This window comes from Eubalaena glacialis, chromosome 11 (assembly GCF_028564815.1).
Source record: "Eubalaena glacialis isolate mEubGla1 chromosome 11, mEubGla1.1.hap2.+ XY, whole genome shotgun sequence".
NCBI classification, from domain to species: domain Eukaryota; kingdom Metazoa; phylum Chordata; class Mammalia; order Artiodactyla; family Balaenidae; genus Eubalaena; species Eubalaena glacialis.
The window spans coordinates 355,483-371,980 of record NC_083726.1 but is presented as its reverse complement, the minus strand read 5'-3'; the positions used below and the strand labels follow the sequence as shown (position 1 = coordinate 371,980).

Sequence of the window (16,498 nt, the reverse complement as noted above, 5' to 3'; positions counted from 1 at the left end):
CCAGGCCTCTGGGATCGGCTGGTGGACACATGCCTCCTGGCTGGGTGGGTGGGGCGGGTGGGCAGCGTGAGGAACCGCATGTGGTGAAGACGGAACAGGGCAGGAGGGCTGGTGGGACGTGAGGGAGAAGGTGGTGCTGGGGTCAAGGCCTGAAGGGGCTGGGGGGGCCCGGGGGGCCGGGGGGCCAGGCCAGACCCCCACGAGGGGACGAGGAGCAGAGAGTGACGGTGCTGTTCCTGTGAGGTCCCCACCCAGTGACCCTGGAGCGTCCCTGCTGATGCTGGGGGTCCAGTCCAGCTCCCAGGACCCCAGGGCACGCCTGTCCCTGCTGGCGCCCTGCGCTGGGGCTCGCGGCAGTGGGCACAGCCTGGAGGGAGCAGGGTCAAGCTGCGCAGTGCGTGTCCGGGGAGGGGCGGGTCACGCCGCCGCTGCAGGGTGGGGCGAGCTTGACGCCTGGGCCTGGGGAGAACCTCAGCGCTGGGGTAAAGGTGCACACGAGGCTCCCAAACGGTTTGATTCCTTCTTGAAGCTTAAGAGTCATCGAAATTCTTAAAACCTTTTCCTCTTCCTAACTCCCCGTTCCCCAAAAAACCCACCCGGCTCCAAGAAGCAGTTGATGTTCTGAAAGCAAGCCTTCTGGTTCTCGGGGTGGTCTTCACGCAGCCTGCGGTCTTCACGAGCCTTGGGCCATTGTGGGTGGACACGCGGGGCTTGTCTCCAGGCTCTGCCCTCACTGGCTCGCAAGGGTCAGTGCCAGGCTGGAGGAGACATCACACAGCAGAAGCAGGCGCTGGGCAGGTGTGGGCTGGTGGGGGGACCATGGGCTTGCTCTCCGGGCCCCAGACCAGAGCTGAGTGCCAGGGCTGGGTGTCCCGAGGCCGCCTGCCTCCTGCTCTCAGCCTTTCTAGGTGTGGGCGGGAGTGTTGTGGACAGACGTGGCCTGAGAGGTGTCCAGGGAAGGGCCCTGGGCCTGTGTGGTCCACAGAGTGGTGAGGGAGGGTTGCTGGGAGCACCTAAGCGGCATGTTCCAGACTGGGGTGGGGGTGTGGCGAGGGCCGTCTGGAGGGGGCCGAGGGGGACGGGATGCCCGGGATGAGTGCTGCTGGGAAGGAGGCTCAGCGCTTTGGTGGACTGACAGGCGGTCTCTGGCGTGTTTGGAACTTGGGGTGGCAGAGGGGCCTGGGCCACCCTGCAGGGTGGAGCCCCACCGGAGGTGGTCCAGTAACCGGAGCCTGTCTGCCACGCAGGGCTGAGTGCGCCACCAGCACACCTCCAGACCTGGCCTCCCTTGCGCCTGTGGAAGTGACCTCTGCCCCAGTCGGGGCCGTCCTCCCCGAGGCTGCCGTGACGGCCACCACAGTACCAGGCAACGCCGGCCCCGCCCCGGCCACCCCAGCAGTCTCTCCTGTGCTGGCCGCGGCCGTCACCCCTGCAGCCCCAGCTGGCCCAGCTGTCTCCACAGCGGCCACCCTGGGGATGGTGACAAAGGACAGGTGAGCAGGTCGGACCAGGGGAGGGGCTGGGTGGGGACCCTTTCCCTGAGCGACTCCTACCCACCCCCGCAGGCAGACTGACGGGCCACCGCCCGCGGGAGCCGCCTTAAATGGCCTCGTGTGATGCTGCCGCCGCCCAGCCTTGGCGCCCCAACCAAGAAAACTACCTGGTGACACAGTTTGTCTTTTTTAATTTAATTTAATTTAATTTTAAAATAAATGCTGCATTGGTAAAGCTGGCAGTTGGAACCAGTCAGACGGCCCAGCCTGCATTTCTCCTGCCTGACTCCGGGTGGGCCTTGAGGGTCCAGCCCCACGCACAGCAATAAGGCCTCAGACAGGGGCTCTGCCTGCGCCACAGGCTCTGAGCCTGTTTTTATCCATTTTTTAACAAACGCGGATAGAGCCACGTGTTTGCACTTTTTAATCTAGCGCAGGAGAGGGTCTCCTAGACTCTGGGGACAAATGTGGGTCTGGAGCTGGGCTGGCCAGACGGGGTTTTAGCTGCCCGGTGGCCCTGGGAGCTGGCCTTGAGCCAGGCTGCAAACTTGACTGCCTTAAAAAAAAACAAGCCCCCCACAGCCTGGCAAGCTGTCCGCAGTGGGCAGTGGGGGGCGCCTGGCAGGAGCTGGCCACGGGCGTGCAGGACGGGGTGCGGAGGGCCCAGCAGTGCCCGGGCGTTGGGGGCTACCCTGCACCTGCCGGGAAGGGCGGGGTATCTCATGTTACTGTTCTGATGACCTGACAGGGCACCCAGACCCCACGACTCCCAATAAAAGTTGTTATTCTCACTGACAGACCCGCGTATTGTTACGCTGCGGGCCCTGGATCCCCAACCTGGCTGGCAGCGGGGGTCGTCTGCTGCCCCCGGGCCCGTCTTTGAGTCAACTCCTGAGTAAAGACTGAGCTGCTTTTTCTTTGTGAAACGAGCTCTGCCTGGGGGTTGAGTCTTGGGCAGGGACCCCAAACCCACAGGTTCCTGGGCAACAGGAATGTCAGCCCGACGGCTGTCCGTGGGCCCAGGGAGGACCTGGGTGAGCCCCGCCTTGGCTCCCACTGACGGGTGCCGCTGCTGGCCGGGCCCCCCCGCACCACCAGCCCCTCTGACCAGGAGCTGTGGCCGCCACCCCGACCACTCTGGGATGTTCTCCCAGCCTCCGCGGTGCCACATTCTGCCCCACACACCCCACCTGCTGCCCACCCGGCCCTGCCCTGCCCCTGGTTGGCACCCGTTGCGAGTGAGGCCCTAGCCTGGGTGGGACTCACGTCTGAATGGGAGAGTGACCCGCATTACAGCCAAGACTGGGGCGGGGTGAGGATGGTCAGGACCCCAGGGGAGAGGCAGAGACAGGCGTTTGGAGCAAAGTGCCCATAACGGAGGCCGTTGGGTCCCTGGGGACCCACCTCCCCATACATAAGCCCCCCATGTCAAGTCCTCAAGCACCCTTGCTCTCCAGAGAGCCCACCCGCTTTGGTGTTGTCTCCCCCTCCTCAGGCCCCGTCCCACTCCTCCATCCATCCCATCCTATCCCATTGACTGACACTCATCTGACCAGGGAGGGACCAGCATGTCTGGACTCCGGACAGCTTCCTGGGGGCCACCTCCCCTGTACCCCCTTCTTCACAACACACCTCTAGGTGGCGCCTTCTGCACCAGCCCCGGGATCGCCTCTGAGGCCTGGAGGGATGGGTGGCCGGGCACCAAGCAAAAGCCTGGTGATGCTGGCCCCCGCTGCCCACCCCGGCCCCAGGACACGGAGGAGACGCAGGCGTGCGGTGTGTCATTAGCGCTCTTTATAGACTCTGGTTCTAGGAACAGGTTGTCTGCGGCTGGCCGGCCGGGGCCAGCACGCTGACAGGGCGGGAGGAGGGATATTTACAGGCCCACCGCGAGGGCTGTACCGTGGCTGCTCCCGGCGGGTGCTCAGCCAGGGCTCCAAAATAAGTTAGAGCTGGCCGGGCGGGGTGGGGCAGGGGTGGGGGGCTGTACACACATTTGGGGGCGGGGCCTCAATACTGTCAAGGGCGGGGGCTGTAAACATGGCCGGGGGGCCCTGCCCACCCCTAGTGGTCTGTAACGACTGGACGCAGAGCCGCCAAGCAGGGCCGGGCTCAGGCGTCCGACAGGCAGCTCTGGATCTGGTCCACCCACTGCTGGGCTGACGGCACGTCCTGGGCACAGAAGTTGTAAACACGACGCGTCGTCTTCACCTGGGGACACGGGACACTGACTCCACGGCCCCACGCGGGCCGCCCCCCCGCACCCCCCGTCCCCCAGCCGCAGCTCACGTCAAAGAAGGCCTTCTCGTCCACGGTCTTGGGGGCACCCAGAGTGGGAGTGCCAGGCGCCACGGCCTCCACCTCCGCCAGGTCGATGAAGCCCTTGCACTCTGTGTCCACTCGGTGGTCGTAGTAGCGCAGCTGAGCAGGGCAGGAGGTCAGGGTAGGGCTCCCTCAACTCCCTACCCCTGCCAGCCCACTGACCACTCACCTGGTGCTTAGTCTTGTCCAGCACAAACCAGCGGGCCTTCCAGGGCTTCATGAAGGCCCCCTTCTTGTACAGGGTGCCCTCATAGGACCTGCGTTTGCAGAAGAACCGGCCAGAACAGCCATCAAGGCCCGGCAACAGCCCCGCCTCGCCAGCCCCGCCAGCCCCAGCAGCAAGACCGAGGTCCCTGTCCCCAAATCGACCCAAGCCCGGAGCACTGGGCAAGGGAACATGAAGAAGCCTGGGGTTGTTCCCAGAAAGGTCCCCCTCACGCCCGTCACAGCACAGACACTCGGGAGGGTCCCACACCAGAGCCTCAGGGTCTCAGGGAAACAGACCTACGTGCAGAGCAGGGGCCCCTGACACGGAGCAGGCAGGTCTGGGGAGGCGACCGCGGCAACGTGGCCCCTCCAGGCCCAGAGGGTGGCATGCAGCCTGCCGGAAGCTGCCCCAACCTCACTGGGCACTGGGCCCACCCTCACAGGTATCCCATGGTCCCTGTCCCTCTCCTCCTCCACAGCCACCGTGGCCTGGCCGTGGTCACCAGTTCTATATCCCAAACCCCTTCCAAGCCCACCTGCTTCTCCCCAGTAACGGTCACAGCTTAGGCTCAGGCCACCATCATGGCCTCCCCCGCAAATCAGTCCACCTAAGAAATAACTAGAAGCTCCCCAAAGGCACCTGCCCCCCACCCATCTGAGAATTGCCTGGGACCCCAGTTGAGCCCCCCTAGCTCAGAGGTGTCCGTGGTGCAGAGAGAGCTGCTTCTCACACCTGTTCTCGCTCTCAGCTGTCTGGAACTGGCTGTACAGGGTGCTGGTGCTGCGGCGGGCTGCCTGGCGGGAGCCGGACGCAGTTGAGCCGCTGCTCTGGTCGCTGTCCAGACTGAGGCTCAGGGTGGAGCCCACGGGTCCCTCCTGCAGGTACACACCCAGCGAGCGGCGGTGGTGGGGCACACTGGACACCAACAGGGAGCTGGGGGTGCCCTGGGGGCAGGAGGGTGGGCCCGTGTCAGGGGGGTGGCCTCCACCTCCTCCTGGCAGCAAGCCCACCCCAGCCCCCCACACCCACCCCCGCTCACACGTCCGTCTTGCCGGCCTTCAAGGCGCTGGGCAGCTTTCACCCGATCCCAGGCGTCCTTCCAACGCTCAGGGGGTCGGCCCAGCTCTGTCTCCAGCCGCTGCAGCTCCTGGAGAAGAATCAGTGAGAGATTACGCAGAAGAAAGTACCCAGACTAGAACACAAAAGGATAAAAGGATGGAAGATGTAGGAAAGGAGACAGGGAAAAGATCTAACGAATGTATAACTGTTGTCCAGGAGGAGGAGGAGGCGGCAAGGGGGAGGGATTGGGCAAAATCAGTGTTTGGAGACAACAGTTGAAGAGACATCAAAAATATAATCAAGGGACTTCCCTGCTGGCGCAGAGGTTAAAAACCCGCCTGCCAATGCAGGGGACACGGGTTCGAGCCCTGGTCCGGGAAGATCCCACATGCCGTGGAGCAACTAAGCCCGTGCGCCACAACTACTGAGCCCACGTGCCTAGAGCCCGTGCTCCGCAACAAGAGAAGCCACCGCAATGAGAAGCCCCCGCTTGCCACAACTAGAGAAAGCCCGTGTGCAGCAACAAAGACCCAACGCAGCCAAAAATAAATAAATTAAAAAAAAAATTATTAGACAAGCAGAACCGCAGGAAAATAAGAAGCATCCTCAGGGGAAAAGTTAAAAGAAACAGATCCAGAAATGAACTAGACACTCAATTAGCATACCAGAAGTTCAAAACAGTTGTTATAAATACATTTAAGATTTAAAGATGGACATAATGGTTGAGCAAATGGGGAATCTCTACAGAAAAGAAAAACTATAAAAAAAAATGGAAACACTAGAGCTGAAAAATACAATATCTAAAGTGGAAAATTCATTAAATAGGCTTAAGAGCACATTAAACATAAGAAAAGAGCAGTAGAGTTGAAAACAATGTAATAGGAATCATAAAAAAACTGCAGACAGGAAAGATTGGAGGAAAAAACCAAATACAGCCTCAGTGACCTATTGGGCAAAAAAGTCCCAGAGGAAATGAGGGACAAGATCATGCAGAAAAAACATTTTAAAGAAATAATGGCCTAGGGACTTCCTTGGTGGTCCAGTGGTTGGGACTCTGCACTTCCAACACAGGGGGCGTGGGTTCGATCCCTGGTCGGGGAACTAGGATCCCACATGCCGCGGGGCACAGACTAAAAAAAAGAAAGAATGGCCTAAAATGTACTAAGTTTGATTGAAACTATCATCCCATACATCTAAGAAGCTTAAAGAACTCCAAGCAGAACAAACACACAAAAAAACCATGTGATGGCCAAATTGCTGACACTAAAGATGAAGACAAAACCTTAAAGGTAGTCAGGGAAAAAAAGGTGATGTTACACACGGTTTATAAGGATAAGAACGAGCACCAACACTCAATCAGAAACAATGCAAGCAGAAAACACTGGAACGACATCTTTAAACTGCCAAGTATAAAAAGCTGTCAACCTAGCATTCTACATCCAAAGAAAACACCCTTTAAAAAATAAAGGCATAGGGCATCCCTGGTGGCGCAGTGGTTAAGAATCCGCCTGCCAATGCAGGGGACACGGGTTCAAGCCCTGGTCCGGGAGGATCCCACATGCCGCGGAGCAACTGGGCCCATGCGCCACAACTACTGAGCCTGTGCTCTAGAGGCCGTGAGCCACAACTGCTGAAGCCCACGCGCCTAGGGCCTGTGGTCTCTGGCAAGAGACGCCGCCGCAATGAAAGCCCGCGCACAGCAACAAAGACCCAACACAGCCATAAATAAATAAATACATAAATAAATTTAAAAAATAATAATAATAAATAAAGGCATAGATGTAGAGCAACTAAGCTTGTGTGCCACAACTACTGAGCCTGTGCTCCTAGAGCCCGCGAACCACAACTACTGAAAGCCATGCACCTAGAGCCCGTGCTCCACAGCAAGAGAAGCCACCGCAATGAGAAGCCCGTGCACGGCATCAAAGAGTAGCCCCTGCTCGCCGCAACTAAAGAAAGCCCGAGCGCACCAATGAAGACCCAACGTGGCAATCAATCGATCAATAAATATTCCTTTAAAAAATAAATAAATAAAGGCATAGGAAGAGAAATTAAAGAAACAATCCCATTTACCGTTGCATCAGAAAGAATAAAATACCTAGGAATAAACCTAAGGTGGCAAAAGACCTGCACTCCAAAAACTATAAGATGCTGATGAACAAAACTGAAGATGACACAAACAGATGGAAAGATATACTGTGTTCTTGGATTGGAAGAATCAATACTGTTAAAATGACCACACTACCCAAGACAATCAACAGATTCAATGCAATTCCTATTAAATTACAAATGGCCTTTTTCACAGAACTAGAACAAAAAATTTTTAAATTTGTATGGAAACGCAAAAGACCCCAAATAGCCAAAACAATCCTGAGAAAGAACAGAGCTGGAGGAATCATGTGCCCTGATTTCAGAATATACTACAAAGCTACAGTAATCAAAACAGTGTGGTACTGGCACAAAAACAGATCAATAGACGAGGATAGAGAGCCCAGAAATAAACCCATGAACCTATGGTCAATTAAACTACAACAAAGGAGGCAAGAATATACAATGGAGAAAAAACAGCTTCTTCAATAAGTGGTGCTACGTGCTAAAGAATGAAATCAGAACATTCTCTAACACCATATACAAAAATAAACTCAAAATGGATTAAAGGGAATCCCCTGGCAGTCCAGTGCTTAGGACTCCACACTTCCACTGCAGGGGGCACAGGTCTGATCCCTGGTCAGGGAACTAAGATACCACAAGCTGCATGGTGCCACCAAAAAAAAAAAACAGGATTGAAGATCTAAATGTAAGACTGGATACTGTAAAACTCCCAGAGGGAAACATAGGCAGAACACTCTTTGACATAAAGCACAGCAATATTTTTTTGGATCCATCTCCTAGAGTAACAGAAATAATAACAAAAATAAACAAATGGGACCTAATTAAGCTTAAAAGCTTTTGCACAGCAGAGGAAACCATAAACAAAATGAAAAGATAGCCTATGAACTGGGAGAAAATATTTGCAAACAATGCTACGGACAAGAGATTAATTTCCAAAATATACAAACAGCTCACACAGCTTAATATCAAAGAAACAAACAACCCAATCAAAAAATGAGAAAACCTAAATAGACATTTCTCCAAAGAAGACATACAGATGGCCAACAGGCACATGAAAAGATGCTCAATATCACTAATTATTAGAAAAATACAAATCAAAACTATAATGAGGTATTACCTCACACCAGTGAGAAAGTCCATCATTAAAAAGTCTACAGGGGAGGGACTTCCCTGGTGGCAGTGGTTAAGAATCCGCCTGCCAACACAGAGGACAAGGGTTCGATCCCTGGCCCGGGAAGATCCCACATGCCACGAAGCAACTAAGCCTGTGCACCCCAACTACTGAGCCTGCACTCTAGAGCCCACGAGCCACAACTACTGAAGCCCGCGCACCACAACTACTGAAGCCCATGCGCGTAGAGCCCGTGCTCTGCAACAAGAGAAGCCACCGCAATGAGAAGCCCGCGCACTGCAACAAAGAGCAGCCCCCGCCCACCGCAACTAGAGAAAGCCCGCGCGCAGCAACGACGACCCAACGCAGCCAAAAATAATAAATAAATAAACGTAAATTTTAAAAAAGTCGACAAATAATAAATGCCGAGAGGGAGTGGAGAAAAGGGAACCCTCCTACACTGCTGGTGGGAAGGTAAATTGGTGCAGCCACTATGGAAAACAGTATGGAGGTTCCTCAGAAAACTAAAAATAGAACTACCATATGACCCAGCAATTCCACTCCTGGGCACATATCCAGAAAAAACAAAATCTCTAATTCAAAAAGATACATGCACCCCCCCCCCAATGTTCATAGCAGCAATATTCACAAAAGCCAAGACACAGAAGCAACAGATGAATGGATAAAGAAGATGTGGCGTATTTATACAATGGAATACTACTCAGTCATAAAAAGAATGAAATAATGCCATATGCAGCAACATGGATGGACCTAGAGATCATACTAAGTAAAGTAACTCAGACAGAAAAAGACAAATATATGATATCACGTATGTGGAATCTAAAAAAATGATATAAATGAACTTATTTACAAAACCGAAATAGACTCACAGACATAGAGAACAAAATTATGGGGGCTTCCCTGGTGGTCCAGTGGTTAAGAATCCGCCTTCCAATGCAGGGAGCGCAGGTTCGATCCCTGGTCAGGCAACTAAGCCCATGGGCCACAACTAAAGAGCCCACATGCTCTGGATCCCATGTGCTCTGGAGCCCGCGCACCACAACTAGAGAGAAGCCGGCGGGCCACAAATAAGACCCGATGCAGCAAATAAATAAATAAATAAATAAATAAATAAAAACTTACGGTTACCAAAGGGGATGGCGGGAGGGATAAATTAGGAGTTTGGGATTAACATATACACACTACTATATATAAAACAGATAATCAACAAAGATCTACTGAATAGCACAGGGTACCATAGTTAACATCTTGTAATAATCTATAATGGAAAAGACACTATAAAAGGATATATATATATCTGAGTCACTTTGCTATGCACCTGAAACTAACACAACATTGTAAATTAACTATACAATAAAAACAGAAATGGTGAAATTAAAAGAAGGAAAAAAAAATGAAGATATTTTCAGGTAAAAAAAAAAAAAGCTGAGGGAATTTGTCACTAGCAGATTTGGATTACAAGAAACATTAAAAGTTCTTCAGGCTAAAGGGAAATGATACAATACCAGATCTACACTGAGAATGAAAAATACTGGGCGCAGCAAATAGAAGGCTTTTTCCTTGTTCCCTAATTTTTTTAAAACAAAGTTGACCATTTAAAACAACCATAATCCATGCTCTGTGCTGATGTCACAGGTAAAAGTAAAAGGCGTGATGACAAAGGCAGAAGGACAGGAGTGGGCAGTTCCCGTGGGGGGGTGTGCAATTCAATCCCAGATGGGCTGGGACTGCAGTCACTGACAACCACTAAAAATAACACAAAGATACAGCTCAAAAGCCACACAAAGTAGATAACATGGAAAAGTAATACTCAACTGTCAGGAAAAATAACAAAAGGAAGAAAGCAGCAAAAAAAAAAAAAAGTCCAATGAAAGATAGAAATGGGTAAGAAGAAGACCTAACCACATGCTGAGTACCATCCAGAAACTCACCTTAACTGTAAAGACACAGACGAGTCAGAAGTGAAAGCACTACAGACAACATCACACCACACAGACGCTGGCCTAAGGACACCGACTCCAAGACCACGAGTAGTACCAAAGATAAGAGGACGGTCCTCTGTTCTCTGTGCTTGTGGATCCCCTTCACCCACAAAACCATTACCCAGGCTCCCCAAACCCTGGGTGGCCAGTGCCTTCAGCCTGGGCCACTGCTGGGCTGTCAAAACCTTGTCACCTGCTTGTTTACACCTCACCACCTCCCTGAGAGGCAGGAATCAGCCTCCCCACTTTCCCCACAAGGAAGCAAAAGATCAGGATGCTTAGATATCCCTCCAGAGACACCCAGCCAAGGGGTGGGGAGGGGCATGCAAACCTTCCTGTGGTCCAGACCTGAGGCCCCGGGGGAGAACTCCGGCCACCAGACAGCCACCCTCTATGCCACCCCAGCCTCCCCCCAAACCCCAACCCCAAGGGGCTCTTTTCTCTCTTCCGGGGGCCCGTGTCCTATTGAATCCTGATTGCTGAGGCTAAGCAGACACGCCCAGTAAGTCTGCAAAGGGAGGGTGAGAGAAGCCTGAACATCAACCCCAAGCTTCCAGGCCCATCTCTCTCTGAAGGGGGCACCACCAGGCAGGAGGGAACCCAGCAGAGCATCGTCCACATCGGTTGGCGGGGGGCGGGGGGGGGGGGGCAGGGGCAGGGCCACCGAACTGAGGTGCGCTAGGACCCCCTCTCCCCTCTCAGGGGCCACACGCACCTCCAGCAGCTGGGAGATGGCGTCGGGCTGGGCTCGGGGGCAGCTGTCGTAGCAGGGCCACACCACCCGGCGCCTGCTCTGGGGGGCACCCCCATCGGGCCGCTCCTCCTCCGGGGGCTCGGGGGGCCCCTGCGCCAGCTCCCAGTCATAGGGGGGGCCCTCGGCCAGCGTCTCCTCGGTGTAGAAGTCCCACACCTTCAGGTTGGACACGTTGCTGTACGGCCGGAGGACCTGCGGGCGGGCCTGGCGTGAGCACCAGGGCGCGGAGGGGCCCGCCCGCCCCGACCAGGCCCCGGCTCACCTCCGCATCCTCGGGCGCGTACAGGTAGTTGTAGAACACCGGCGTCCTCTTGCTCAGCCGCTCCACGTACTCCCACACCGAGCGGCAGGCCGGCTGGCCCCGGCGCTCCCCCTTCTCCTCATACAGCAGCCCTGCGGGGGACAGCGCTGAGCCCGGCCCCACCCCGGCTGCCGCCGCGCCCCGGTACCCACCGCCCCCGCCCCCGCCCCCGCCGTACCCAGCTCGATGCGTTCGTAGTCCGAGTCCAGCAGGAAGGTCCGGAAGCGGTGGGACACGTGATGGTAGCCGAGGAACTTGAGGTAGAACGGGCTGAACTCGAACTCCATGGGGAACTGCAGGTGGACCTGTGGGGCGTCAGGAGTCAGCGGCCAGCGGTCAGCACGCACAGCGCCCCCCACCACGGCCGCCCGCTCACCTGGTGCACGCAGTCCAGGAACTGCAGAAAGACTGGCGTGAAGCCACTGCTTTGCCCGGCCAGGGTGTGGGCCCCACGGTGGCTGAAGCGATGGCCAAAGGACAGCCACTCCTTCTCCACCAGCAGACGGAAGCCCTCCAGGGTGCGGTAGAAGGGGTCCGAGAGCAGCTGCACCAGGGACACCACCTGCCAGCAGCGCCGTGGGTCAGCAGGGCGTGGGGACCTGGCCCAACCCCCCCCCCAACCCCGGCCACTGCGCACCTGAGTGGTGATGTCCCAGCCGTCCTCCAGGCTCACCAGGACAGAGGAGCCCGAGTCCAGGAGCTCCACCACCAGCACCGACACCTGCAGCAGCTTGTGGATCTGCAGGGACCCGCAGCCCCTCAGCACCTCCCAGAGCCCGCGGCCTAAGACTCCAGCACCCAGCCGGGCCCCCAGGACCCACACATCCACAGGAGCGGTGGCCACGCGGGCCCACGCCAGGGGACACGCCGCGAGGCAGCACAGCCTGAATGGACCCGAAATGCTCTGGTGTGATTCCTCCCGCCCGGCCGCCCACCCACCCGCCTATCAGCATCTTCTGGGCCTGAAGAGGCGCCCCCTCTCCTTGACGTGCCCAGCCCCACCCTGACAGAGAGCAGAGGTCTCCGACACAGCTGGGCCCTGGCCTCCCTCCCCTGTCCAGGTACCAACACTGGGAAGTGGCCATCATCCCCTCCCGAAGCCCGATGCTATCAAAAGAGCAAGCCCAGACCCCGCCCACCCATGGCTCTAGGTAAGTGGGGGGCCCGGCCCATCGCATCCCCTCCCCCCAGGTAGCCCTCCACCACGGTGGGGCAGGGGCAGTGGAGAGACCTGGATCAGCCACTCTGAGTCTTCCAGCGAGCACAGGAAGGAGGCTGAACCCGGCTCAGTGGCAGGATAGCCGGGGACACACGCCTTCAGCAGCTTCTTGAAGCTGCCTTTCACCTGCCGTGTCTCGAACACCTCGATGGGCACCAGCTCCCACTGCTGCAGGGGATCTGGCCGTACACCCTGCAGGAAGCCGGCCGTGGTGAGACGCGCCCAGGCCCCGTGCCCCGACCTGGCCCCAGGACCCCGTCCCAGTCACCTTGAGCTGGGCTTTGTCTCCAATGATGTAGAGGGCTGCACGCTGGGGCCGGAGAAAGCCTGGGTCGGGGGGGGCCCCGTTGGCCTGGGGGGGACCCATGCCTGCTAGCCGGGTGCCTACATCAGTGCTGAGCCCACCGCTGTGCCCACTGGCCCGGACACTGCCCCATTTACCTGCACAGAGAAACCAGGTGAGCACCGAAGCAGGGCCAGGGCACCACTTACCTGGGGCTGAGCTCCCAGGGAGGGCAAGGGCGGGACTCGGGGCGTCAGGCTGTTAGTGCCCGGGGCTGTGGGGAGGGCTGGGTTATGCTGGTCTGTCACACAGGGCCGTTAGTGCCAGGTGTGGGGGACGTTAGTGCCCATGAGCAGTCACACGGGGCCATCAGTGCCAGGAGTGGGGAGCCAGCCTGCACGGCCAGTACGGTACCTCGGGGCGCAGTCCGTCTGGAGGCCGAGGCCGCCATGGGGTTGGACAGCGTGGTGACCCTGGCTCTGGGGCTGGGCACTGGGGGCACAGCAGAGAGAAGGCTCAGGCCTGGCCCCAGGCCCAGGGGTGCGCCCAGCAAGGGGGGAGCTGTGGCCCAAAGAGACTGGGTACAGGGCTGGGTTGCCACCAAACCCCCCGGGGGCTCCAGAGACAGTGAGGATCAGCACCAAGGTCCTCTGGGCCCCCAGGGCAAACTAGGGAACAGAGGACCCAGTGGCAGGTAGAAAGGCTCAGGGGACAGGCAGGACCCTGGGCCGCCTCCTCTGCACCCTCAGCCCCATGGACACTGCCTAAGCTGCTCATGACACACGGCCACCAAGCGGCCTCTGCCCAGCACACAGCAGCAGGAGGTGCCCATGAGGCGCAGCCCAGAGAAGAGGAGGCCCAGCCTGGGAGCTCCCAGCCTGGAACCTCGGAGGGTGGTTCAATCCAGGACACAGGCAGGCCCGAGTCCCAGCACAGAGCCACCTGTGAGGACCAGGCCCGAGGCTTACGGGCTGGGACAGCCCAGCTTGGAGGCACAGGGAGCCCGCAGGAGGCGGCTCCACAGTGGCCTCTGGATTCCAAAGCCTGCACCTGGCTCTGACCCGGGCTCACTCGCCTCTACAGAGAGGGCGCAGGGTACCAGAGGCCAGCATGGCGCCAGCCCACTACACTGCAGGCAGAAGCACGGTCACCCACAGTGAGGATGGTGTGTCCTCGTGACACAGAGTCTGGACCGGAACCGGTGTACGGCTGAGGCGAGCCGAGACCCTGTACGCCCCTAGGCAATGAGGGGGAAGGCCCATGCCCAGAACTCGGGGGACACCAAGAAGCACCACCAGTGGGCTGTGGGGACAGTCAGAGATGCCCAAGCAACACTAAGGAAGACACAGGCACTAGGAGATGAAAGATCCTGTGGGGAGGGTGCTGCCTGCAGGGGCCAATCAGAACCTCTGGAGGGGGCAGAAGGCAGAAAGACAGCGTAACCATGAAACATACTTAGTGATGGACTCTGCTGTTTGGAAAACTAAAAGCCACTCAAACTAGAGAGCGGTATTCCCAGCAGAGGACCAAGAGGAGGAAGGCCTGTGCCGCTTCGGAAGGTGGCACTGCGTCCAGCGCTTCCTAGGGCAGCGTCCCCATTAACTACCGTGAGGACAGCCTGGCCACCCCGTTCCCAGCCCCCTTGGCCCCGGCGCCCAGCAAGTGGTGACAACAGCTGCAGACGCAGCACCGAACTACAGGCTGCACGGGCACTGGGGGCTGGTGTGCGCTAGCAGCAGCGGAGGTGCCTGCGGTTGGGGTGCTCCTCAGGCCTCACTTGGGAGGGGTGAAGGCCCTCCAGCTACAGGAACGACTGGCGGCTGCCCCAGGAGGCCCTGTGCCCCGGGCAGGAGCAGCCTGGGCCAGCGTGGGGGCAGCTGGCCATGGGGATGGCTGCAGACTCGGGTGGTGAGCTCACAGGACTCAGGGTGGGCAGAGAGGGAAGAATCAAGGACGATGCCCGGGCTTCTAGAAGGTTCAGCCCCACAGGTGGTCTGCCAGCCCCCAAGCCCACCTGAGAGCTAGAGCAATGCATCTGGGAGCCAGTGCATCTGGAAGCTAGAGCAGCAGCAGAGAAAAACGCAGACAAGTGTGAGGGGAGGGAGGGAATCAGGAGGGCCTGAGCGACAAGTGACCCCTGGTGTGATGCCTGCACAAGCCAGGGTGGGGGAAGGGTCTCACAGAGAGAAGTGACCCTCGTGTGACATCTGCCAACTCTGCACACACAACCGCCAGGACGGCTCCAGGTGTGTACGGATCCCTGGTAGACACTGTCACCACACCTGCTGAGGTACAGGCGGGGGTTGGCTCAGGCCAGCATCTGGGCAATGGTCAGGCCCAGTGCGGGCAGCCTCCCAGCCCTCATGCCTCCAGCAGGGTGACGAAACCTCCAAGCACGGACTGAGAGGCAGCTCGCTGATCACCAACATGAGAACCAACATGGGCTAGATGGCGGCTTCGAGGAGGCCCAGCAGCTTTCAGGAGGGCCAAGGGGATGAACCAAAAGGGACCAGAAGATCAGTGACGGAGGGTCCAGGAGGGGAGATAGGGGGAGACAGGGGCAGGTAGGGGAGAGGCTGTCACGGGGGGAGATGGGGGAGATGCAGGGGCAGGATGGGGTCAGGTGGAGGGTAAGCGGGGTGCAGAAGCGATTGCCTTGGAGCAAGACCCTGGGGTGAGGCTGCCCATCCTGACACAAACCCTCCCCTGCCTGCACGCCCTGGGGCCCTCCTGGGTGTCTTCTAAAATCCTCTCCCAGCGCCAGGCATCCACATGGCTCACCCTGCCACAACAGGGTCCCCGCCTGTCACCCCAGGAGACCAGACCACCGCTTGTGGACAACATGCTCTTCTAAGGGTCACCCTGCACCAGTACCCCGACGGCAAGTGGTAGGGCCCAGGATGGCCCCTGGGCGCATGCACCAAACTCCTGGGCTTGCTGCCTCCTCTGTAAACCCCCAGAGGAGTGGTCAGAGCTGGGCCTCAGGACACTCACCTGCTCCTGCACCTCACTCTGCCCCCTTGTTGGCCTGCCCTCCATAAATGCCATCACAACCCCCCAGGTCCTCCCGCCCCGAGCAACCTCACCGTGGCTGCCCATGTGGGCCGAGGAGAAGCCGCTGAGGGTGTTGCGACCGGACGCATCAGCATAGCGCGGCATGGAGCTGACCACGGCCTGCAAGTACTTCTCCTGCTCCAAGCTGCTGGAGTCGGCCTGGGACTGGCCTGCGGGAGGAAGTGGAGCTGCGGGCGCCGGGGGCGGGGGCGCCGGGGGCGGGGGGCGCCGGGGGCGGGGGGCGCCGGGGGCGGGGCGGGCTGTAGCGTGAGCAGGGAGCCTACCCGGAGAAGGCGCGTTCTGGGCCTTGAAGAGGCCGACGACCCCCTTGCCGTGCAGGCCCCCTGAGCGCAGCAGCACGGCCTTGGAGCGCCCGCTGCGCCAACAGACCACCGGGAAGCGGTTCTGGCGGTAGCAGCGGGAGACGCGCTGCAGGGCGTTGTCCTGGACGCTCTGGGGGACGATTAGCAGCCCCGGGTAGCTGCGAGGAGGCGGACGTGAGGGGAAGAGCAGGCCAAAGGCACTCTGGACCCACAGCCAGGCGCCCCTGGGCCTTCGGCCTCCGGGAGGCCACCAAAC

General features: G+C 58.1%; 2 protein-coding genes across 12 annotated transcripts in view; one reads left to right on the top strand and one right to left on the bottom strand.

Moving 5' to 3' along the window:
• The window catches only part of PPP6R2 (protein phosphatase 6 regulatory subunit 2), a 91,035-nt gene extending 88,687 nt beyond the window's left edge, over nt 1-2,348 (top strand). For 2 of the 7 annotated variants that reach the window (XM_061206394.1, XM_061206393.1), the window contains 2 exons: nt 1,248-1,493; nt 1,566-2,347. In XM_061206394.1, the coding sequence (XP_061062377.1) occupies nt 1,248-1,493; nt 1,566-1,617 (298 nt within the window). In that variant the 3' untranslated portion in view covers nt 1,618-2,347. Of the gene's footprint in view, nt 1-1,247; nt 1,494-1,565 lie in introns of all 7 variants that reach the window. The other 5 variants (XM_061206391.1, XM_061206392.1, XM_061206396.1 and 2 more) reach the window with 3 other exon arrangements.
• A 1,137-nt stretch (nt 2,349-3,485) lies between these two features.
• The window catches only part of SBF1 (SET binding factor 1), a 28,421-nt gene continuing 15,408 nt past the window's right edge, over nt 3,486-16,498 (bottom strand). For 2 of the 5 annotated variants that reach the window (XM_061206018.1, XM_061206019.1), the window contains 15 exons: nt 16,204-16,400; nt 15,952-16,089; nt 13,280-13,357; nt 12,851-13,023; nt 12,595-12,774; nt 12,001-12,102; nt 11,740-11,925; nt 11,542-11,668; nt 11,325-11,455; nt 11,024-11,254; nt 5,063-5,170; nt 4,756-4,967; nt 3,985-4,072; nt 3,783-3,914; nt 3,486-3,704 (listed from right to left, as the gene is read on the bottom strand). In XM_061206018.1, coding sequence (XP_061062001.1) covers nt 3,606-3,704; nt 3,783-3,914; nt 3,985-4,072; nt 4,756-4,967; nt 5,063-5,170; nt 11,024-11,254; nt 11,325-11,455; nt 11,542-11,668; nt 11,740-11,925; nt 12,001-12,102; nt 12,595-12,774; nt 12,851-13,023; nt 13,280-13,357; nt 15,952-16,089; nt 16,204-16,400 — 2,182 coding nt within the window. In that variant the 3' untranslated portion in view covers nt 3,486-3,605. Of the gene's footprint in view, nt 3,705-3,782; nt 3,915-3,984; nt 4,073-4,755; nt 4,968-5,052; nt 5,171-11,023; nt 11,255-11,324; nt 11,456-11,541; nt 11,669-11,739; nt 11,926-12,000; nt 12,103-12,594; nt 12,775-12,850; nt 13,024-13,279; nt 13,358-15,951; nt 16,090-16,203; nt 16,401-16,498 lie in introns of those variants that run through there. The other 3 variants (XM_061206020.1, XM_061206021.1, XM_061206022.1) reach the window with 2 other exon arrangements.